The 25,734-nt window shown below is 36.7% G+C and overlaps 1 protein-coding gene across 1 annotated transcript in view; it reads right to left on the bottom strand.

The window, feature by feature from the left end:
- EYS (eyes shut homolog) overlaps positions 1–25,734 on the bottom strand; it is an 870,143-nt gene that overhangs the window by 758,476 nt on the left and 85,933 nt on the right. The window contains exons 4-5 of the mRNA XM_065834576.2: positions 18,365–19,211; positions 15,079–15,192 (exon numbers count right to left, since the gene is read on the bottom strand). Coding sequence (XP_065690648.2) covers positions 15,079–15,192; positions 18,365–19,211 — 961 coding nt within the window. The remainder of the gene's footprint in view (positions 1–15,078; positions 15,193–18,364; positions 19,212–25,734) is intronic.

Genomic DNA, 25,734 nt, shown 5'->3' with positions numbered 1-25,734 from the left:
GGCGTCTGCGGCCAGTGTGGTGAATGTTTGGAGGCTTAAGGGGCACCCCACAGCCCGTGTGGGGGTGCAGAGAAGCTTCTGGAGTGCCTACAGTCAGGTCTGATCAGTCAATATAAAAAACGGGACTCTTGTCGAGACTTCGCCCATTGTTGTGGGTCTCTCGGAGCACGAGCAAGATGCTGCCGCCGAGAGCCCACCTCCCCAGGATGGAGACTCCGCTTGCCTTACCGCCGCGGGTGTGAGTAAAACTTCTCCTCGCAGGATTGCGAGTGTATTTATACTTTCCGTGCACACATGCACGTGTAACTTTCCATGCTCAATATGAGCATGTGTAAAATTAATTCTCGCATAATCGCGCTTCCACATAAGCACGTGTAAGTAAATTAACCCTCGCAGGATTGCAAGTGTATTATAAATTTACCCTCGGAGAATTGCAAGCGTACACTTTCCGTACTCACTACGAGTATGTGTATCTCTTTAAGAATAGTCCCGCACTGTGTTCAGGTAAGTGTGTACTCTTCCTGGACTCAGAGATGGCTCCGGCATTGTTTTGGGTGAAGCCATGTGCATGCACTCTGTGGACTGCCTGTTGTATTAGTTGCTGCCCCTTAATAATTTTCCTCAACTGATATCTGAACCTGTATTTAAGTCATATTTGGAGTGCTAAAACCCTGTTTCTCACCGGTTTAATAAAAGTTGTTTTGGATCCTGTTGTCCCTTAGAGTAACCTCGGGGTGCCTCCGTGACATAGCCTTTCTGTTTATGTTTTGTGTCTTAATTCCTGACAGAGCAAATTAATATATATTTTTTCCTGGTTGGTTTTGGTTTGTAATTTGAAATAATGTTTAAGTAAGTAAGTTCTATTACACTGCAGCAAATACACACTTTTGCAAAAAAGATGTGTAACTGTCTTCAAGTTCCTGCCCAGCATAAGAGCTCATTTCACTGAAATGATAGATTTAAATATAATGCCTAACTTCAGAAAGAAAAGAAAACAAAAAATAAAACCAAGAATTATAGATGAGTCAGTTCACTATCAAGCCCCAGAAAAAAGTCTGGAACAAAGCACAAGGTAGATAGCAAAGATATTAATGTACTTGGAGTAGTCTAGACTAAGGAAGATAAGACTAAATAGAGCTATAACCATCTTCAGGTACATCAAAGACTCTTGCAAACAGGGAAGATGGTTCTGTTTACTCCATTCAAGTCATAGCACTAAACACAACTTGGCAACAAGGTTGCTTACGAACTACTGCTGTGGGCAAGCTAGACTCGACCTGGAGAAAATTAATTTAATTTATTGGCAGTTAAAAATGTTTTACGTGGTGAGAAACAAAGACAAATATTAAAACTTCACCTTCCCTTCCATCTTTCCCAGGCCCAGTTCCACTCCAGACTCCTACACACCCTTCAGGGAAACACCTGCTCCACCCTGGAGAATCTCTGCTCCAGCACCTATGGTGGGTGGTTGGAGCCGGTGGAAATGGCTGTGTCTGGCATGGGGCAGCCCTGGCTTCTCCTGACAGAGACCTCCTTCAGCCCTCCCGATACCAAGAGCTTGTAACAGACCCCCCCCACAACAGTAAATATAGGTAATCCCACTGAAGGATAGGGGATATCTTTGAGATTACTTTTTGGTATCTCACTCTCCTCTGTTTTTTTATGCTAATTTTACATCTTTTAAAATGATGATGGTATCAAGTAACAGCCCCCTCTTTTGTAAGCATGAAAGCTCTTTGTATAGATGATGTTTTCTCTTAGTTAGATCAGATCATATTTTTCTATATTAAAAGCTGTAATTGCATCACCCACCTGCACTACCATTATTCACACTCCTAGTTTTAAAACATTTATGAATGTTGATTTTACATTTTCTGTCACACAGGGCCACTGATACTGATCAGGTTAGGAGCAATAATAACACAAGTTACTGATTTACACCTACATCTGAAATGTCAATCAATTTGGCTTGTACCTTTTACATACTGTTGTATATTTTAGTACTTTGCAGATGCTGTTATTTTCCAATGTCTAAATGTAGTATATAAACATCATGTAAGGTTTCTTCAAGATTTGTTTTCCAGAATACCATTTTGAGAAGTGTTAATTGTATAGTCATCAAGGGCATTGAAATATTAACCATATTCTTTCACTTCTTGCTTTTGAGAAGTCATGGTGATATATAGTAAGGTCTTTATCAACATGTGCCTCTTTTAAACCACATGAATAAAACTATTTAAAATCAGGTGTTGAAAAATAGCATTTAAATATGTAGTTTACTCCAAAGCACATTTTCAATGTCAAATGAAATAACTCTTTCAGTATAACTGATTTATTTTCTAAGTTGAAAAAGATACCTGCACTCTCTGGGTGCAAAAGATGGCATGAGAAAAATGTTATGATATTTTTAGATGATTTAGAGCACAAAACAGTAAATGTGTCTGATCTTATTAGGTATATTATATATATTTTATCCTTTTGTTAAAAAAAAGGCATTTTTTCTCACTTTAATGCACTTGCTGCAGAGTAATACACAAGTGAAATATAAAGATGGGAAATTAACTTGCAGTTGTATAATGCTATGAAGTCATAACTAATGAAACTAAGATACTGGAATTATAACCAGTTTTTATATGTACTGAGATTCTTCAGCCCCTTGTCTGACTGAGACTCTGGGGTTTTTGGGAACACAACTTGTTCGCAAGAGTATTGAGGATTGCAGAAGGTACCTCATTATACAAATCTTGAGATGTTACAGCATGAGAAAGCGAACAACAAAATGTTCTGATGAGTGGATGGGTACCATTAGCTTGTAGTTTGCTTTGATGCCATATTGAAGCCTCTGAGAAATTGCCTAATTATTTCCTTCCTTCCTTCCTCCCTTCCTCCCTTCCTCCCTCCCTCCCTCCCTCCCTCCCTCCCTCCCTCCCTCCCTCCCTCCCTCCCTCCCTCCCTTCCTCCCTTCCTTCCTCCCTTCCTCCCTTCCTTCCTCCCTTCCTCCCTCCCTTCCTCCCTTCCTCCCTTCCTTCCTTCCTCCCTTCCTCCCTTCCTCCCTTCCTCCCTTCCTCCCTTCCTCCCTTCCTCCCTTCCTCCCTTCCTTCCTCCCTCCCTCCCTTCCTCCCTCCCTTCCTCCCTCCCTTCTTCCCTTCCTCCCTCCCTCCCTTCCTCCCTTCCTTCCCTCCTTCCTCCCTTCCTCCCTTCCTTCCTCCCTCCCTTCCTCCCTTCCTCCCTTCCTCCCTCCCTCCCTTCCTCCCTCCCTCCCTTCCTCCCTTCCTTCCCTCCTTCCTCCCTTCCTCCCTTCCTTCCTCCCTCCCTTCCTCCCTTCCTCCCTTCCTCCCTCCCTCCCTTCCTCCCTCCCTTCCTCCCTCCCTCCCTCCCTTCCTCCCTCCCTCCTTCCTTCCTTCCTCCCTTCCTTCCTTCCCTCCTTCCTTCCTTCCTCCCTTCCTTCCCTCCTTCCTTCCTTCCTTCCTTCCTTCCTTCCTTCCTTCCTTCCTTCCTTCCTTCCTTCCTTCCTTCCTTCCTTCCTTCCTTCCTTCCTTCCTTCCTTCCTTCCTTCCTTCCTTCCTTCCTTCCTTCCTTCCTTCCTTCCTTCCTTCCTTCCTTCCTTCCTTCCTTCCTTCCTCTGCATCATGTGGCATTCATAGTAAGTCACTCATACTGTGACTGTATTAAAACATGTCCATTCTCAAGGAATGTTATTTGACTTCTTTAAAACAAAGATCACTATTTGCCTATCTGGGAACTGTTTACAGTTTAGGCTACTGTTATTGACCATAAGGTAGTGTGTCCTTGCGATGTCTCCTGCTGATGATAGATGCACTTTACTTGTCTAGTCATCATTATATCTTCCTGAAATATCAAAAGGCTGTTGAGCTGTAATAGCTTTTGTATTGCAAAGGTCACAATCTGTATCATTTCATCAAGATAAATGCATCAGTGCAATTTAAGTGTTAGGATCTGTGGGACAGTGAATATATCATTAATGGGCTCACCTATTCTTTTGGACTTGTTTTAATCTGTATCAATTATCGATTAATTTTCAAGAAAGGAAAAAAAAATGACTGGTCAGATGTTTCTGGTATCAATATTGTCTTATGCTACTTCCTAAGTCATGAGCATTTTCAGTTTGTTATTCCATCAAATAAAGAGAAAATTCAGAATGTCTTGCTTTTTAGTCCTGATACCTGCCTGCATTTCTCAAATATTATATCCCCTTTGGTTCATTCTTCAATGTAAATTTTCCTGGCTGTGTAGACTGAACTATCATGGCTCTTTGATACAACTTGCATCTGTATGTCTTGTGAATTTTCTAGACTGTAGGCACACTCTGACTGTGCCTTAGAGCTTCTTTTATTATACTCATTGTCACAATATTATTAATATATTTATATTGCTTAAGTAAAAAACTACAGTAAACTCTGGAGTCTACAATACTGTGCTCATTTTTCTTTCAATTCAGAGTGATTATGTGAAGTGCTTGAGGGAAATGCAGGCAGAAATCCTACTTCCATCACACAGAACCCAGCTCTGCCTTGATCTCCAAGCTTCTTTGAATAGTAATCTATGTTTTCAACACATCCCCTTAACAATTGTCTCCTACCGTAATTGTTTTAAACTGGAAGTGAGCTACAATTGCATTCAGTTTAAAATGAGCAGCCATATTTGTAAAGAAAAAATTCTTATGAACAGCTGTGTAAAGTATCTGAAGAAAGCATTGGAACTGAGAAAGTGAAAGGAAAAAAAAACCTCATGTTACTGTGTCCTTGTATGCATACTACTTTTGGATATTAGTTCAGAAATCTTGGAACACTAAGGCTATAAAAATCTCTAAATTATTTTCGCACAAAATTTAACAATATAATTTATGTGATTTAAAACCCAAAACCCTGTGGAATTGTTTATTTTTCTTCAGATATTTCACTTTTAGTACTGAAGTTTTCTTTACTTTATCCAGAGGCAACAGGAAGACAGATCCCTCTACAGGGTGTTTGATTAAATAACTAAGGTTAAGATGAGAAAAAACAGAACTTCACAAGACTTAGGATCTGGCCCTATTTAAAAAAAAAAAAAAAAAAAAAAGCCTGACCAAAAAGAGTTTCTGAAGATTCTGAAGAGTTTCTGTGATAATCAGTGTCCTATACTCATTCAGTCATGATGTCTGGGGGTTTTTTGCTTTTTGTTGTTTCTTTTTTTAGTGCATTTATAATGAGGTACTACACTTGTGAAGACACAGACTTTACATTGTATTAATTTATAGGATATGAAAAACAGGTAAAGACTGATTATGAAAGAGACCAATTGTCTTTATGCATAAATGTCTAAAAGCAAAGAAACATCATGTTGGCATAAATCAACCTAAATTATATTCCTAGTAAAATTAAGCTTGGTGTAAAATATATTATAACTGAATCTCAATGAAAAAAAAAAAGTTCTTTTTTTTTGCATATGTATATCAAAGTGTAATGCTTAACCTTTTCTAGAATGGTTATTTTTTTTTTTTTTATGCAGATAAGTATAAAAGCTACCTGCAGTGAGATTATGTTTGTCTTTCTTGCAACTCATGAAGATTTAGATGTGTTTATACCTTCCAAGACCTTGTTAAAATGTAAATATTGTGTGTGTGTATATATATATATATATACATTTTAAAAGCTAATTACTATAGTAATATTTAACAGATTTGTAAAATGCCGCATATTGATCATTCCTATGAAGTCTTGTTTTTTGATAAGGCTGATATAACCAGAAATCTCAGTTTTAAACTTCATTCAAAACCAGTTGCAATATACCATTTTAGAACAAGTTGGTAATATGAACTATTGACTGAAAGTCATGCTAAAACTCACTGTAGGCCACATGGTAATGCACGCAATTACTCTTCTTTTTATATCCCAAAGTTATTATGGCTCTATCTTTTTTTCTTCTTAATAGAATTCTGACTCTCTCGACTGTAACATCAAACACAAAATTTTAAGACCGGTCTGTAAAGGAAGAGAGCAAGAAATAGCCTATGGCCCTGATCCAGCAAAACACTTCGAAAAGCATGTGAGTCTAGCCATACACTTGCATGTCCATATGTACTTATTACACTTGTGCTCAGTGGTCTAGTGTTTTTCACAGATCTATTGAAACATGTTTTTGATACTACACTTACACTTTAAATCTCTGATATTAAACTAGTTTGTTTGAATTATTTCTAAAACTTTAGCCTATGGCCACCCCTAAAACAATCACTCCTCATAACCAGCCAAAGTTTCTTACTTTTTCTTTTTTTTTTGTATTTTTTTGTTCCCCAGCTCTACTTTCCTTCGCTGCTCAGTAACAACTTAAACTCTTCTGTATTTTCTTTCTAATCTATATTACTGAGCCCTTCTATGTCAGTACATCTGTTTCTTACAAGTCTTCCATGTTATCCTCCATATCTTGTAGCTCAGCACTGAATATGTATTTTCATCGCCCTGATCTGTTACTTCTTACTTAATTTCCTACTAGTCTTCACTTAAGGGGAATCTTAGATGTGACATGACACAAATCTGCTCTTCCCCTGCTTTTGCAGGCCTGTAATGATCCATTTCTTAGTGACTCCTGCTGCCGACAGTGCCAGCTGTAAACTCTTAATGATCACCAGTCATCTTAGGCCTGGCAGAGAGGGAGGAAGTTGCTGGATACACAGTAAATCCAACCCTTCTGCTCCACACCTGTACTCTGGAACTGATGTTTCCATGATTCTGATGTTTCTAATGAGGATAGACTAATATGAGAAAACTTGTATCTGAGGGCAAGTTGTATCTCATCTGTCATTACTGCCATTTTAAATTTACATCTTTTGAGGCAGAGATGATTACAGAAATTTGGTAAAAAATACCTTTTGTAATTCTGCATATAAAGGCTTTGGGGGATTTTTCTGTATAATGTGATTTACAGCTGAGAAACTCAAATTGAAATTTTAAACCTATAATCCTAAAAATGCTTTTAGCAAAAAAAAAAATATTTTAGGCAAGTATGGTGAATTTTGTATGACACTGCACAGAGCATGCACATTCATATAAAGTGAAACTGTTAGTTTGTCATAATAGTCTTAGAATAAAAATATTTTCTGAAGATTATTTTTTCTTTTCCAAGATTTTAATCTTTTAAAAGTGAGCTATTAAATATTCATGCTTCTATAAAATTATAAATTCAACTATGAACCATTTCAGCCACAGTTGCAGTAATGTTAGAATATTACAATTCTTATACGCAGACACTTGAACAAAAAAGATGAGGAGAGGGTTTTTTAATAAAGAGTGTTAATCATGTCCACATTGCAATGTGGAAAAGGTGGAAATGAAAACCTACTTCCTTTAAAAATTCTAGCTATTTTAAATATAGTATTTAAGAAAAAAACAAGCATAACAAAAATGTTTTTAATACACTCAGGAGTATTACCTAAGTTTAGATACCTACAACACAAGAAAATACATGAGAGCTAAATATCTAGAAATTTCTTATATTTAAGGGTAAGATCTAGGTTAAGACCAATTGCTCCAAGAAAATTGCTCTGACAAAATAGGATTTTAAGCCTATAGAGAAATGCTACACATAAATTAATCTCTTAGGTTAAGGCACCTAAATTTACATAGTTGTGTAGTTACATGGTTAAGTGGATCTATGCATGCATGCATGTCGTCTTTATGTTCCCCCTATTTTCAGTTGTGAAGTAGCTAATAGTAGTCAGTCGAGTTTGAAGAGTGATTCAGCTAATTTTGTAACTCTCTTAGTTCCATTTTGTGTTGACTAGATATTAACTGAATCCAATAGGAACTTGGACTTTTAACTTTTATACTTAAACAAATTTAAGAATTTTAACTTTGTGCATGTCTAGCTGTGACACTAACTAATACTAGTTGAGATGAATCTTCAGAGCCTTCCAAATTCAGGCTTCGTACTGACGACAACAATTTACATGGGAGACCACAATATAGGTTTACAGGCTTAGCCATTTTGCTACAAGTGAATGCTAATGTTGACTTTGAAGAGGCTTATTTTTCGCACTGAGGATCTGACTAAGAACACCAGCTATTTTTAAAGGCTAAATTCTTATCATCGTTACTTATGTAAGACTAAGTTAGTTGGTGTCATGTAACTAGGGAACACACGTGAGCATTTGACATCGGACCTTTGGGTCTTGAGGTGTTCAGTCTCCTGACATATGTCATTAGTGCATGAAATATCATCTTCTTTCAAACATAAACCATTTGAGATGTGTAAGGAGGAGAAGAGCTGCAATTATCTATAATAAGGAGTTGTTGATTTGTGGGTTTTTGCTTGTTTGTTTGTTTGTTTTTTGGCGGATGTGGGTATGTGTGTGTGTGTTTTGTTTTGTTTTCATTTGTGGGTTTTTTTTTTTCCTTACAATTAGTTGCATTCACTGCATTCTGTAATTCAAATAAGTATAATACTAACAGGCTACTGCTAATCAAGTGGAAAATATTTGTGGTTGTCCAGCTAGCAGAAGAAGTTTAGACAAAACTGACAAACTTACAGGTCATAAAGGGAATACAATAATTCAGGTAGCTCACTGTTCACTCTGTCACCAGAGTTTCAGTCACTTTATTCTTTAGTATCTTTTACAGATTATTTCTAATTCCATGTTCAGTGTTATCAGTATTTCTTAGCTGACAACATCTATAAATAGAAAACATTTTTTCTCACTACTTTTTGCAAGGCCATGTGTAGGCATTATTTTTATATCCCTGAAGAATTTAAAAAAAATATATAGTCATGGAAAGACATTTAAGGATTACAAGTGAACATGTCTCTTGAAGGAGAAGTATCCAAAGAGTGATTTTCTGTCTGTGAGGAAATTGGAAAGATTTAGACTGATTTGCAGCCTAATAATACCTCATTACATTCTATCTTCTCATTTCTGCATATGATGATAATGGAGTAAGGAAACAAAGGGAGCTCATGGATTAGAATAAATAATTGCATTATTTAATACAGTGAGAGTTCTGTAACCTCACAACAAACTCATTCATTTAAAGCTGATAGTGTGATTGTTTTCGTGATTTAATTCGATTAAGATTTAGTGAGAACTACATTGCTTCTCCGACTACTAAAAACCCACAATCACTAACTTAAAAACAAGCAGATTAATTCAATAGAAGTAAATAAAAAAAATTATTCAGAAATTCATTGTGGAGTATGGTATTAATAATATTGCAGGGAATAAAGCCCTTCCCTGAAGAAGAATATGTCTTAAAATTATTTATTTCATAAAAGATAAATAAATAGATAAATACACTTTATACTGAACTAAACTGTCACATCAGTTATCAAAAATATCATGGGTGGTCATAGCTCTACCCTCATAAAAAGTGACTTCTACAGGCTGGTATGTTCTGTGGACCTTAACATATAGACTAAGTATGGTTGGATCTTGGCTTTTAATGTATTTTGAGATAGTAGTAAAGAAATAACTTTACCATATTTTCTTAATTATTATTATTACTACATTAAAATAAAACAGCTATTAAATCAATTCCTCTGATTTTGAGGGAGTGTTTGATATTTAAAAATCTAGAAAATAAAGTTTCAAATCATGATGTCAGGGTGAAAATCCTTTTACAAGCCCAGATAATTAAATACAAACTGAAAGTAAAAAATAAAATTATTTTCCTCTGATTTTTTTAAGATGACACTGCTGTCAATATTGACAATATGCTTTTGCAAAACTGAAAACACAAGGAATCAAGAGATTGAGTCATCTTTTCTTATGGTATTCTGTCCAGCCAAACTCTGTTGTTAATCACAGATCAAGCATACATCCCCAAAGAATCTTATAAGGAATATGCTTAAAATCTGTACAATATCCATGGATGTTTGCACATTTTCACCTATTTCCAAGTTATTTTAGATCTGGTAGTCTTATTTCTTTAAGAATAGGACAATTTTGACTTTTTACTATAGAACTAAGTATTGTTATTCATCTCATGATTACTAATCTTCTACAACTCTTTTTTTTTTTTTTTCCCAATAATTTGTTACAATTCATTTTGTTAAAAACTTACTAGTTGGCATATTGGATTAGAGTGTCAGTGAAATTTACTCTCCAAAGTCTTGATTTAATCTTGATTTAATCTTGGGAAAGGTCACTGGAATTTGCCCTGCCATAGCGTTTATAATAGGGTAACTTGAGCACAAGTTAGCTCTACTCGTTTAAAAGGATCACTGAGCTGCTCAGCATTTGAAGCTACTCTATTTAGTAATTAACAGTAGACTATAGGAAGTATACATGTCTGGTGTTGTCCCAGAGTAATTATACTTGTCTATTGTATAGAGAAACACTAAAACCCAAATTCTGTAGCAGGATTATCTCTTCAGGCTGACCTTTGCACTGAACTGGCAGTGCAAGAGCTCAGGACTTGTCTGGTTTGTGTCAGTCCCTGTGTTGATCCCAGTAACAGCTTCCCCACTGCTCCAGCTTCAGCTCTGGGAGTGACCCCTCTGGGGAGGAGGTGACCCCATCCCCACCCCAGTCATAGCCCTTTGTGGGGTGTGGCTGGGGACAACAGCCAGGCTGCAGTTGACAGCCTGGGATAAGGAAGCAGATAATGATATGAATACATGTAAAAGTAGACTGAAGTGAACCCTTGACTGACAGGGAAGAAAGTTCTAGCATGAACATCGCACTCCTGAAGAAGACCTCAGGATGCTAGCGACTTGCTACAAGTCTTGTTCCCTCTCCTTGAGAAAGATTGATCTGTTGCTCTTGAGACCAAGCAGAGCACTGTAAAGCTGAGTTTAATACCAAAATGAAAAATAGATAATAGGAAGGTCTTTTTGTATAATATTTTTAGGGATTATATTAATAACGCTTTGGATACTAATTTGAACTATGAGTGTTAGCATCAGACAAATTAAACTATTAGGCTGTTAAAACACTAATTGTACAAACAATAAATTCTTCTCTCCATACATATATGTATAGTGAAGTCCTTTTACAATTATGTACTTGTTCAAAGTACTCTGGCTGTAATTCACTGATTAAGTGAATACACCATTTTAAACTAGAGCACCTGGATGATAGAAGCTCTAGCAAACTGGCTCCAAGCAAAACCATGTCGTTTTTATAGTATCTCCTGCCCCACAAGGGGGGAAGGAACTCATTATAGCCTGTAAAGAGGCTAATTGGACCATTGAGGAAGGCAGGAAATGTAGTTCTCCCTTGCAGGAATATGTGGGGGAAAAAAACCCAAGACCAAAACAAAAACAAACAAAAACAAACAACCCCCCAAACAAACAAACAAACAAACAAAACCACACCAAAAAACACAACCAACCAACCAAAAAAAACCAAATCAATCAACCAAACAAACAAAAACCAAACCAACCAACCAAACAAACAAGCCAAAAATCTCAAGTGCTCTACAGAGGGTCGGCTTTTAATCACTTATCTTACTTTCAATCTTCCAACCTAAGGAGTAAAAAGCCCCCCACATTCAACAAAACATGTTCAAATGGAAAACTACAGCTCTCAATCCACCAAATACTGTCTAGGGTAAGCACACTAAGCATTGCCATTACAGAGGTAGTTCAGATATTGCTATTTCCTGTAGGTTGTGAATGAGTGACAATCTTCAGTGTGTCACAGGATCACAACATCCATCAGAACTTCGGTTTCTGAGATATCTTCTTTGTTAGTGAATCTATAAAAGGCACATCTTCTGGTAGACTCTGCAGCCTGATAAGCCTCCTTCCCAGCTCCTGGAGCCCATTCTTGTAACTCATGGACCTGGGGGGGTCCCTTTGTCCTAGGCCAACAGATGCAGCTGCTGTTTTCCCATTTACAAGCTCAATCAGTAGCGAAGATGAACATGTGCACCAGAGACACGCACATGCAGAGGACACTAACACAACCAGCTATGAAGACTTCTGACAGACAGGGCACTGCCTTTAACAACACCCACATATAACACTTAAAACATATGTACAACCCAGTCCTCTTCTCTGACTGATCAAGACTGAAGCTCACCAGCAAAAACACTCGGTGCTTTACTCTCTAGTTCAAATGGACAGACACATTAATGAATCTGTTGAATACAAGTGTGGGACCTCAGCTCCTCTAATACTGATGCCCAAATGCCACACCTGCTCACAAGATGGTTCAGCTTGAAGTCTAAGAATGAATTATACGTGCACACAAATCCATGTTCACACATGCACATGTGCACACAGGTATACACCGCAGGGTAGGGGAAAACAGAAACATTCTGGTCTTCCCAGTGTCTTGAGCCCAGGTATATGGAAGCTGTCATTGGTCCCCTCTCCACTTGCTAATGCTGGGACTCTAACCTGCTCCTGCTGGCATCAGGCACAGGAGCCATCATCACCCAAGGTCTGATGCCAACCACTGCCACTAAATTCACTCACTGTAGACACAAGCTCCTATGATCTGAGACCCTCATTCACTTCAGCTGCTGGCATCACAGATGTCAGAACCATGGTCACCAGTGGTCTAACTCCAATTGCAGACCCCAAATTCAGTCACTTTATTCTCTCCAGTTGCTGACATCTCAACCTTACAGCACTCACAGGTGAGGAAAGAGTGAGATTGCATGGAAAGAGAGTTAAGAAAGGATTTAATAAGAGGAATGGATAGACTACAGTGATTCAGTGCAAGGCTCAATCAGATAAGTGTAGTAACCAGTGACTGTTCACACACTACCAGCCTATTTTATACCTCCTTCATTTCCATACCCACCCCATCCTTGTTTTGCCCAGATCCCTTTCCACTGAACATTTCTCAATAGCTTTAAGGATGTAAATTCTGGTATGAATTGGAGTATTCAATCATAAGAGTAATAGCATGCCTAATGCTAGCTGCTTGTTATTATGCTAAAAATGTTCTTTCAGGAAAGAGTGAAGAGAGTTTTGCGAGCTCAGTGAATGAACTAAAAGAATGATAAAAAGTAAAACTACGTAACTGACATGAACATATGCACTGCTACTCCAACAGAACCATTCTATCATTGTGAACACAACAGCATCCTTTAATTCTTTTGAATAAATACTTGCAAATAATTCTATTTATAAATATAATTTCATTACAATTTCATTTACCTCTCATCAATTTATAGTAACAATATCTCATACTTTCATTTCAGATCATGTAAACTACTTTCTGCCAGTGACTTACCTCATTTTAGAAAAAAAGTATGTAAAAGATTATAAAATCTTATCATTTACACATATGTTTATGTTTTCTGTGCACAAGTTCAATATCAAAACAGAGGAATGTTTTGAATTTTCGGTGAACTTCACACAGAATAGCGTTCAAGATACAAGATTCATAATTACAGAAGTCTGAGAACACAATAAAGCCACGGTGAGATAACAGTAGAAAAATGTCTGTTTTCATAGAAAAATGTCTGGATTCACATAGGCGTTTTTGGTTTTGGTTTTTGTTTTTGTTTTTTTTTTTTTGTTGGTTTTTTGTTTGTTTGTTTTGTTTTGTTTCTTTAACTATTATGGAAACTGCCTTAGTGCTAGCAAACACTTTTACACTGGATCACAGGAAGGCATGTACACTTGAAACAACCACGTTTAGTCAGAAAGCAATTGCAAAAGTATGTTAGTCAATCAGTCCTATTGCAAGGTATGCTGATGTGCTACATACTTTCTTGTTACAGCAGGACCTGAAGCAATTTACACCAGAGCAGTACAAAAGAGGTAAATTCCTGAAAGTCTGCCTTCTCCTCCTGCAATACTTTTTCTGCTTAGAAATTAAGAGAAGGGCTTCTTCATTTTTTTAGCTAACTGGAGAATAAAAAGGGGAGCTAATTCACGCTCATAGTTTCCTTTATTCCTTCACAATCCTTATCACCTACCTGGAGAGTAGATTGAAATGATTGCTGCCATCCGCTGTAATTGAGTGTGCCGAGCTGTTTTCATGTCATTATGAGTTTGGGTTTACTGTATCTGGAAAAGTGTTTCTCCTGTCTACATCCCTCCTCTCCCTCATGAGGTCAAAATTGCAAGGATACAAAAGATTTTTGTGGGGAAAATTTCAAAAACAATATGCCCACACAACTGGGGTCAAAGGGACAAGAGTAAGTGTTCTGAAAAGATGCAAACCATGGGTGAAAAGCTAGTTCTAGAAAAATTTACAAATGGAATTTCCTTCTTTGAAAAAAAAAAGGGCATTTTCAATTTTCTCAGAATGACGCTGACAATGATGCCCGCTACAGCGAAGGAAAGGGAGGAAAAGGAAACTAATACAAAACAGATTTAGTAGGAATTTAAAATAGAGCATGTCTACCCCATTTTTAAAAATACAGTCCTACACAGACTTAACTAAAATGTGAACAAGAATGTTCAGTCTTTCACTATGAAAATAAAGATTTGCTCTTGGTTACTTCTTAGTACCTTATGCCCTTTTTTTTTTTTATTTAACTCTGCATCTCAATGTAATGATTTTATTTGTATATTTTGCAATTGTCAGGGATAACTGATGCTTTTTTCATGAAAGCATCTTATTTGTCCAATATATCAGAAGTAAACCAATTAGCTTCTGAGAGTTGTTGTAGGTTTTTTGTTTTTGTTTGTTGTTTTTTTTTTTTAAATGAAGACACACTGCTAAATTATGAGATTATTGACTCTTTAAATTATTTCCATCTTATTTTTCTAGCACATTTGCTAAAAGGATGCTGAAATGATGAATACAGGTGTCATGATCATTCTAAATCACCCAGCAAGAACTTCTGATCCTGTTCTTGAGGACTCTGTATTTGAGAAACAGTGAGTTAGTGATTATGAGTCTTACTTTGTCATATTGCCAATAGGAGGAAGGTACTCATGGATGAACTCCAATTATGAAAATCCTCTGTCATTTATATGGTTTTACTTTAGTACACAAGTATTTTAGAATAGTCACATGGAAGTTTGACTTATTTTGCAAGACCTATTTTAAAAAAATCTGAGGAAACTGCAAACTGTGCAACAATAACATAACTATTTTAATAAAGCTAAAATCCACACCATTATTATAATACAGGAAACCACTATTATAAGACAGAAAACGAAGTTGTTTCTTACCTGCAAAGTCCTTGTCACATTCACAAAGAAAAGTGTTTGGACTAACATTGCTGCAGTTACCATTGAAACACGTATGTGACTGGCACTGTCCAACTATTTCTGTACAATTTTTACCTATGTAAAAGGGATAATAAGAACATTGAACTTCAGTAAATATTTATATTTCTTTCTGAAATGTCAAATTTATATGTAAAATAAAATATTACATCTAGTAGGTGGATTAAGAGATAGCTATTTGTACTTATGTTGGTTGCTAGTTTTGATCAAAATTACTGAAGTCCTAAAGCAAGGCAGAAAGATGTTCAGTAGCTGTAATATGAGCTACCATGCTCAACCTCATCTTTTGTGTAGTTACAAATTCACTTATAACTTAAAATGCAGAAATCCTGTTAGTACTGTAGTATTCGAAATCTAGCTTTCATTTTCCACCATAATTGAGAACAAAACATGTTCTCATCTCATGTGGAGTTCAATTTGACTGAAGTTTTCTTAATATGCAGTTTTCTGGAAATTACAATTCCAATTATAAGTTGTTTATGTTATTACAGCATATGGGTCTAAATACTGTATAATTATGCTTGCCACTTGAATTGCTGCTATGACATTATTCACACTTCAGTAACTTTTCAAATTTTTAATAGACTTTATATTATGGGTGGAAGTTTTTTCCTCCCTTTCTCTTGTGTAGCCATGCCCATAATAGGTGATGTTTTAATCTCCTAATTCTTCTTCTTTACGTACAACTTGTTTACTGAAACAATATTGCCAGTACTAAATTATGTTATTAGTCAACACTGTCCCATATAGGCTAGCAGAATACTTTAAGCATTGCTTGTTGAAAACATCAAGCATGGTGACTGCTTTTGACAGAATTGGTTGTGAATCTTTCCATTAATTTGAGTTATAGTAGTACCAAGTGCTTTTTGATATTATTTTCAAAGCATTTTACACAGCCCCTAGAATTCACAAAAGAAACAGAAAACATTGCATACCATCAATGTTTTCCATTATTTTAACTAAACTCTGAATAATTTGAAAAATATTTTTCTTAGAACATTGACTTATTCATACCTGCACAATCTTCTGTTTGCAAATTCATCAATAGCCAAATTATGCTTTTGAAAAGCAATTAAAACCAAATTACAGCAAACTTTATGCAACATAACCTTAATTTCTCACTCTTTCCTGACTCATCAGATGTGTTTCATAGCATAGCATCGCTATTGCGAGAGTAAAGTGCAGTCCATCAAAGGAACATTGCTAGAATTCTGCTCCAGAAGTACAGAAAGAGCTGCAACTGTCCTTTTTGTGATGTGAATGAGTACTTCTGATACTTTCAAAATGATTCTCAACGCCATTGTTCTGAATGCAGGAACAATACATCCAACCTGTGGTGGGTTGATCCTAACTGGATCTATCACTCCCCTCCTCAGCTGGACAGGGGTGAGAAATATAACAAAAAGCTCTGGGTTACGATAAGGACAGGGAAAGATCACTCACCAGTTACCATCATGGTCAAAACAGACTCAGCCTGGGGAAAATGAATTTAATTTATTGCCAATTAAATCGGAGTAGGATAATGAGAAATAAAAAATCCTAAAAAAACTTTTCCCCACCCCTCCCTTCTTCCCAGGCTTAATTTTACTCCTGATTTTCTCTTCCTCCTCCTCCCCAGCGGCACAGGGAGATGGAGAATGGTGAATGTGATCAGTTCATCACACATTGTCTCTGCCACTCCTTCCTTCTTGAAGGGAGTACTCCTCACACTCTTCCCCTGTTCCAGTGTCCCTCCATGGGAGACAATCCTCCATGAACTTCTCCAGAGTTCTCCCCACAGGCTACAGTTCTTCATGAACTACTCCAACATGGGTCCCTTCCACAGGGTGTGCAGTCTTTTAGGAACAGGCCCATGGGGTCATAGGTCCTATAAGAAGATCTGTTCCAGTGTGGGCTCCTCTCCATAGGTTCACAGATCCTGAATGGAGCCTGCTCTAGTGTGTGCTTGCCATGTGGTCAACTGCTTCCTTTGGGCATCCATCTGTTCTGATGTGGGGTTCTCCACAGCCTGCAGATGGCTTTCTGCTCCACCATGGACCTCCATAGGCTGCATGGGGAAAGCCGGCCTCACCATGGTCTGCACCAAGGGCTGCAGAGGAATCTCTGCTTCAGTGCCTGAAGCACCTCCTCCACCTCCTTTTTCACTGATCTTGGTGTCTACAGTGTTGTTTCTCTCATGTATTCTCACTTCTCTCTCTGGCTGCAATTGCTGTGGTTTTGTTTTTTTTCCCCATTATCTCAGAGGTGCTACTACCATCGCTGATTGGCTCAGCCTTGTCCAGCAGCAGGTCTGTCTTAGAGCTGGCTGGCACTGATTCTATCAGACAGGGGGAAAGTTTCTACAGCTTCTCACAGAAGCTACCCCGTCACCCCTCAGCTGCCCAAACCTTGCCAAACAAACACAATATAACCTGCTTTTCATTCTTCATGAAAATAAGACGTTATATAAGAATGTATCTAATCATGCTGTACTCTCTGGTAGTCCAATCGCAAACACAGATTCAATTTCTCTAATGGATTTTGGGTAAGTACCGCAATATTTCCTAGAGAAAATTAAGTTGTTTTTTTTCTGTTTCATTTGTGAAATATTGGTGACAACAGTGTGTTTACCAAACTGCTTTTGAAAGGAACTTCACAACACAAAACAATCTGGAAGAAAACAGTGTTTTGTTTTGCTTGCTCTTCTAATTAAATGTTTGACTTTTCAATTAAAATAAGTTTTGATTTTAAAATTTTCTCCAGTGTAATTTGGAAGGTATTTAAACTGAAAAGGGAGTTTTCATGGCAGGCTGAATGAAATATTTATTTCAACAAAACTTTTTGCTGTGTTCCAGTGTTTTGGTTAACTATTTTTGGGTGGGTTTCATCCAAATGATTTATGTTATTTGCTGTAAGAACTTGAACTGCTGAACAAAAAAATCAATCACTTTTGTAAATTCACAAACACTTATGTGTGTCTTGTGCTTACATGGGAAAGAAGCACGATGCGAATTTATTCTGTCTTCCCCCACAATTCACACATGAATGTAAGGAAGGACAAATTGCCTTCAAATGACTATACAGTCTCCTGTAATTGACTAGATGTAAAAGAGATAATGCAGGTGTGGCAGTGGCAACGCACAATAAAATTATTCAGAAACCTTGCTAATGATGTACTTACTATTTTATTATCCATTAAGGCAAATACATAATCTATGTAATCTTTATTCATTGAGGGGAAAATAAATACCTGAAAATTGTGGAGGACACGTGCATTCGTAAGAATCTCCAGAAAGTTCTGATTTCTCTGTGCAGGAGGCATTGTTGTGGCAAGGTTTCATGGAGCACATATCAAATTTCTGGCAGAATCTTCCAGAATACTGTGAGAAGCAATGGCAACTATATGCTTTTTCCCAAACATGGCTTAGACACTTTCCATGTCCAGAACATAATGGTGCATTTGGAGACTGTTGGCAAAATTGTTGCTTCACAGTTACATTCAGACGGAGGCCCATATTGCACAATAGAGGGCCTCTCTTATGGAGCTCTGCAAAGTAATGAGTTCCAACACCAAGCCAGTTAGGGTCAACTTGGTGCAGTCCTCTTATCTGGCAAACAAAAATCATCTGCTCTTGAAGAACATCAGCTTTAGGGCAGTTAATGAATTCTTCCCTGGAGATGTTTACCAAATTCATTCCATAGGACTGAAAGGATGGCTCAGAGGAGATGAAGAGACTGTCACCTAATTGAAGCTGTAAGGGGCATATCTGAGGAATGATGAGATTTTGTTCTTCTGATATTCCTCCAGTAATAGTTTTATTCACATTCCAGCATTCGGTGTAAAAATCTGAGCAGATGTTCTCCCTCAGTGTCCATTTTATTACAGTAGGTTTTGATTCCACTCGCCATTCAGCAGTCATTTGCCTCTCACATATTACCTGCCCATTTACAACACATATTTGAAGCAAGCATGCTAACATGCAAACTGCTGATTTTGAACTCTTAGTTTCACATGGCAAATAGGAGTTGTATTTCACACCTGCTTCCTTATTGAGGATAGCTTCAGAAAAGGATTTGTCTGTATTCTCCATGGCATCCTAGCAATTCAAAAAGAGAAAAATATTTCTGTTTTTACACTAAATACAGTTGAATATCGAAGCCTTGCTACAAAAATAGAAAGTATACAACAAAGTAAGTTCTACATCTAATTACATTGCTGTGAACCTGGAATAAGTCAAATTAACTGATCAGAACTTCACCAGTATAATCAGATTTTTTCCTATTTCTATTCCTGTTAAAGATTTTATTTTTATTCAGTTAGTCATTGTCCTTGTGTATGGAAGAGCAAGAGAAACACTTTCCATTTCCCTCCCTGTGTTGAAAAAAGCTAATGATAAACAAGTTAAGATAGGACATCTGTGGCAAAACTAAGAAATAAACCAGAGCATCTAAGCTCTAGTCAGGATTTTTTACCATAGATGTTTTCCTGATGATTTATCATCCATTTGCGATAAAAGTAGGTATTCTGAAGGTATAAGCATGTGAATTGTGGCTTCATTAAAGAAAGCATCCAAACATATACTCAGCTCTTGTTCACACAACTCATGTTCACACACACTCAGCAAAACAATTAAATGCTTAATTTTCAAAGTATATATTTGAAAACCAAAGGCCCTTAATGATATGCTTGAAGATTTTGATGTATCACAGTGAGAGCCAGGAGACTACAGAGTCTTCCAAGACTTTTTAATACATAGGAAACCCCTTTTTGGCCCTTCAAAATATCTGGCAATTTTTATTCCACAGAGAAGAGTGATTACAGAACAGAAAGAAAACTGTAATAAGATGATTAATCTTATTGGGGAGTCATAGTGAAAATCACAAAAATACAATCACCTGCTTAATACTTTAGAAATTGTCAAAAACTTTGAGTTAGTAACAGACTAATTTTTCATTAAAATTATGTTTTTTCTCCCTTTTATTTCTATAATGCCTTTTTTTCCCCAATATATTTATCTTACACTTTAAGATAGTGTCCTCTCAACTGATATTTATAAATGAAACAATCATTGTAAGGAATAAACTGTATCATACAAAGAAAGCCATTTAATAAAAACAAACAATAGTATTTGTATTTTTAAATTGGCTTACATTGTTTTCATTTTTACACAACATGTGGAATAACATGTGGATGTGTATATCTCTACACTTACATATATCTGGTCTACCTCTGAAGTATACAAAGATTATGGTACTACTCTAATTATATCATTTAATGAAATGCCCTCATCTTCCCCAATGTACTTCAAAAGTATTTTGGACCATACTTTGGACTATGCTGAAAGATTAAAGTAAGACAAGAAACAAAGATAGTGTTTGTGAAAACTTTGAGCTGGAGAACACTAAATGACTCAGTGAGCTGTTGAAAACTATAAGATAATATCAAAGGTTGATATTCAGCCTCTCCTATTGTCACCTAAACTGGGATTAAAACATCTAAAATCTACTTGTCCTGTTCATAAATTGTTGTGCACGTGAAGCTGTCTCAATGACCTTTTTGTATCAGGGTGACCATCACTGTTTAAGCCTTTGAAGATATCAGAAAGGTGTAGACTACGACTAAGTTGTAGTAATAATAGCAGACTTAAGGCTTAGAATATTAAATCTAGAAGGGATTTTTCTCACCTTCCAAGAAAAGTGGGTTTGTTTGTTTGTTTGTTTGCGTTTTTAAAACTTAATTAGTGAATCCCAATTCTGTCTTCAAACAGCCAAAGTACTCTGACCACCTAAGCTCCACAGAGAGGCAAGTATGCTAATTTCTAATTCCTCTCTCTGCCTCTGTACTTCCACCCTTGGGAGGTAATTCCCTACAGAAAAAGAGAAAGGACAGAGATCTGCAAGAAAACTACTAGCCTTGTTACAGAATACTCATAGTCTTACTATTTTGAGATCATTCCATTATCTTCAGAATCTCATGATGTTCAATGATACCATTAGATAATGTGCTATCAAATACATAGTTTGGATTATTTAGCATTTTTTCTTTTAAGGTGACAGTGTTGAACTACTATATCCATTAAAGTTGCTATTACATCTGTCACTATTATTAGGTGTAAAATTCTATGCTCTGTACTACTATATATTTAGAAATCTTGCATTCAACATCCCATCTTTACCTGCTTTATTTTTCATGTTTTTCTCAGGGATTACTAAAACAGATGTTTATAAAAGGATATTTTTCCTTTTAGGTACTTCAAAAAGAAAGCTATTGCTTCATTTTTACTGATAAAGAAAATGCGTTCCCTCACAATATTTGCATGTGATAAAACTTCAAAAGTATTTTAAGAGAAGAGTGATCAGTAGTACTAGTACTATAACAGTTGATACTTTGTCTTCACAAAAATCATTATTAGTCTTTAGGCAACTGAAAGATTATTATGAGAGTACTAAAATTAATAATATTAAGTAAATTAGTACATCCTGTAAAAACAGTGGAAAAAATCAGGGGAAGATGCAAAACAAACATCAAGAAAGAACAAACAATGGCATTTTAAACAATAATATCAAGAGGAAAAACAAGTTATGAAATATGAAAATATGAAAAGACCTATGCATGAAATAGAGTTATAATATTAACACACAACTCAGAAAATCAGCCAAGAAATTAAATATCTTCAAAATGCTGATACCATGTAATCGAGACAAAATGATGTCATGAGATGAAATTAGAAAGTGATCATGGTAACTGTTCTATTTTAGACCTGCTTTGGGCAAGGAGAAAATCTTCCTATCTATAACCCCAGGTGCTTCAATGCAATTGATGAAGACTAAGAAAAGTCCAAGACTGAGACTTGTATGGACACACAGAAGACACTTGAGGAAAATGTAACTCTGAAAGTTACATGAGGCTGGGTAAAAAGCAGCACGATGCCCTGTTTTGTACTAAAGGAGAACTGGAGCAGCAACTTTTTTGCAGAACTCATTTAAAAGTAAAAGGAATCCAAAGTTACATTGCATTAGAGTCCATTATCGTAAAGATTATGTTTTCTTTCAATTAGTAAGAGTTATTGAATACTAGTGTCAAAAAATAAAGTATATTTTACATGAGTTTGAAGAAATACCCACAGAAGACTTTGAAGTCAACAACCTCTCAGAAAAAGAAAAAAAAAAAAAATCTATCACAGAAGGGAAGAAACCAGAAAATGTTTAGGAACATCGTGTCACCCTGTTTGGGCCAGGATTGAACCTCATCTTGTTACCTCCGCACATATTACATACACACTTTGTGAACTGCCTGACTGTGCTTGAGGTGAGCTCCGGTAGGATGGGGCTGTGAAGTTGGATCAACCTGCTCTGAAAATTGCTGAGAGGGAGCTATGGGGGCCTTGCTGAAGGGCCTTCACTCACAAGCTGGATTTAAGCTTAGGGTCTGACTCTTGGTCCTCACCTGAGCTATGCAGTAAGTTGGCTGGTACCTGACCTTATACCTTGCTTAGCTGGGCCTTGACCCTGACAAAAATATTTGACTTACTGGTTTGATCTCAGGACGTCTCTGCTCCCTGTGTACCTGCATGGGAATCACTGGACTCGCTGGCTCTGAGTGTCATCGCCAGACCTGCTCTGTGCTTCTTGCATGGATGCTGTGGGATGGCACAGTATGTCACTGAGGTCACTGTCACTCCCCGCTCCCAGCATTCCTCCCTGCATTTGCTGGTCCCTGTGACTGTGATATCATGCTAACTGTATTTCTGATGCATATTTTAAAACCTCAAATTTAGACATAACTTAGTATGTACACATAAAGTAGGAAATACCGCAAATTATAGTGCCTGCACAATTTGACTTCCACTCTCTGTGTGTTTTACAATATACACTAATTGACCCGATGACATACCAAGTTGTCTTTTGTACTCTCACATTTGTAATTGCGAAATTAGTAATTCTTAGGAAATGATGCACTATTTACACCAGTCTTCATTCTTTGAAAATGATCCTTTCCTTATTTACTATACAAGCTTCAAAACATACAGTTTTTACTGAATTATTATTTTGCTAATATGATTTTTTGGAATATTGATCACACTAGACAGTGAATTTATCTGCACCTCAAATTACAGAATTCTTATTTCTACCTTATAGTTATACTATATCTATAGATAGAAGGAGTGGTAACACAGCCAGTGCTGAAGTTATCAGGGATTTCTGAAGGCTGGTCTGTTACTCACCAATCCATACAATATCATTGTATGGGCAGAATTCAACAGACATTTGAATGTGGAGATATGAATAATAAGCCTTTATGTCTGTGTTTGTTTGTGTGATTCTTTTTCTCATTATCAGTCACTGAACAGAATTTTATGGTGGCTGGTGTGCTGGTTTTCACTGGGATAGAGCTGATTTTCTTCACAGTAGCTGGTATGGTGCTATGTGTTATATTTGTGCTGGAAATAGTGTTGATATCATGGAGACATTTTTGGTTTTTGCTGAACAGTGTTTACACAGAGCCAAAGCCTTTTCTGCTTCTCACACCAGCCCACCAGTGAGTAGGCTGAGGGTGCACAAGGAACTGGGAGGGGACACATCCAGGACAGCTGACCCCAACTGTCCAAAGGATATTCCATACCATATGATGTTATGCTTGGCAATATAAAAGTGAGAGAAGAAGGTGGAAGGGGATTTTTATTTGTCTTCCGAAGTAACCATAATGCATGGTGAAGCTCTGCTTTCCTGGAGATGGCTGAACACCTGTCTATTGATGGAAGCTAGAGAATGAATTCCTTGGTTTGCTTTGCTTGCCTGTGTGGCTTTTGCTTTATCTATTAAACTGTCTTTACCCCAACCCATGACTTTTCTCATTTTTACTCAGAGGGAATCAGTGAGCAACTATGTAGAGCTTAGTTGTTATCCAGGGTTAAACGAAAATACTGCTTCACTTTAAAAATCATCACTTTGATCCACATTGTTTGATAATGCAGCCACAACTGTGAACTAAATGTGAACTAAAATAGAACTAATTTCCTAAAGTATTCAGGAAGTTAAACTCTATTGTATTCAACATAATTGTTCCCTAATTAGAGCAAAGGAATTCAGTCCATCATGTAGACTTACCTATCTGAAAACTTGCATAAATCTTGAAAAGAAAACTCATTTTTGCCAACTCCAGCTAATTTAGGTCCAGTGAATTGGCCTCAGCACTGTGTTAGAGAAAGTATTAGCCTGATTTGTTCATTCTTAAGGAACTATATTAGTCATGGATTCCTTGACTATAGCAGTCCATTGTAACTGTAGTTGAAAACAGAAAGAAATAACAATATTATTGAAGACTCCTAGATGTCCTACTTAACTGAAAAATGAGCCAGCATAGGAACAAGTCAGATGTTAAGGAAGGCTGAGTTCTCTTTTTAATCGGTACCAGCATATCCAGAAAGCAACATAAGACTGTGATTTCACTTCTGTCTTTTACTTGATTTTTTTTTTAAATGCTAGAATGCATTTTCTCTATGACAAAATAGACCCTTATTCTACTAAATGATTGAAGAAAGAAAAAAAAAAAAAGACTGAAATTATCAGCAATACTTCAGGACCAAATAATACTATTTAGCAGTTAGTTAAGTATTAAAATATAGTAATATGGTGGGAAGTAAAAAATGTAAGATATAATTGCTATGTCTATAATAATAATCAAGTATCAGTTTATTTTATCAGTTCTGGAATTGGGAAAAGTACATTGATCTTCTATACTGTTGAGCTGTTAAACTGGTCCTTGGAATGATTGTGACCATTACAAACTCATACTTCAAGAGTCAATTCTCAAGCACAATTTGTGATTGATGTCAGACCAAGGATCATTCCCAACAGGCAGAGTGCACATGTTCTGGAGGCTAACAAAAAGTGAGAGTTTGGATAGTCCTGACAATCTTATTAAGCCTCAAGACTAGACAACAGGTTCTGGAGACACTGAGCTACTAGAAAAATGCCTTCATGCCTTTAATGTAGGATATGATTACACTATTTCAGGGAGTTGAGAACAAGAAGACAGAAGAGAAGATCTATGTCTACCTGAAAAAATAATTGCCCAGAATATATGACCCAGAAAATATGTCCAGAATATGAGTGCTGTTTTACCAGTATTTTGAAATATGTTATTTATAAAACCAAAAATATTCATCTGTGAATAATGACAATAAATTAAATTGTACGACTCACAATATTTAAGGATCTGAATGATAATTGTATGTTCTAAAGTGTTGTGTTTTACTTAATCCTAGACGTTATGAATTCAGGTTCAGCAACTATGTTTTCCTGCAGATATTCCATAGCTGTCAAACATGCAGTAATAGCATGTGCAATGTGGAATCACAAATAGATATTTAGGTTAACATGATGATGAAAACTCATTCTTGACACTACATGTAAATAGAACCAAAGAATAATTTATGTTGGAAAAGATCCTCAAGGTCATTGAGTCCAGCTGTTAATCTAACACTGCCAAGTCCACCACTAAACCGTGTCCCAAAGCACCACATCTACACATCTTTTAAATACCTCCAGGGAGGGTGACTCAACCACTTCCCTGGTAGGGAAGTGCATACACAGAGTAAAGGCATATTTACAGTAAGT

The sequence above is a fragment of the Patagioenas fasciata genome, chromosome 3 (genome assembly GCF_037038585.1).
Source record: "Patagioenas fasciata isolate bPatFas1 chromosome 3, bPatFas1.hap1, whole genome shotgun sequence".
Lineage (NCBI taxonomy): Eukaryota > Metazoa > Chordata > Aves > Columbiformes > Columbidae > Patagioenas > Patagioenas fasciata.
This window is presented reverse-complemented; position numbering and strand designations above follow the sequence as displayed.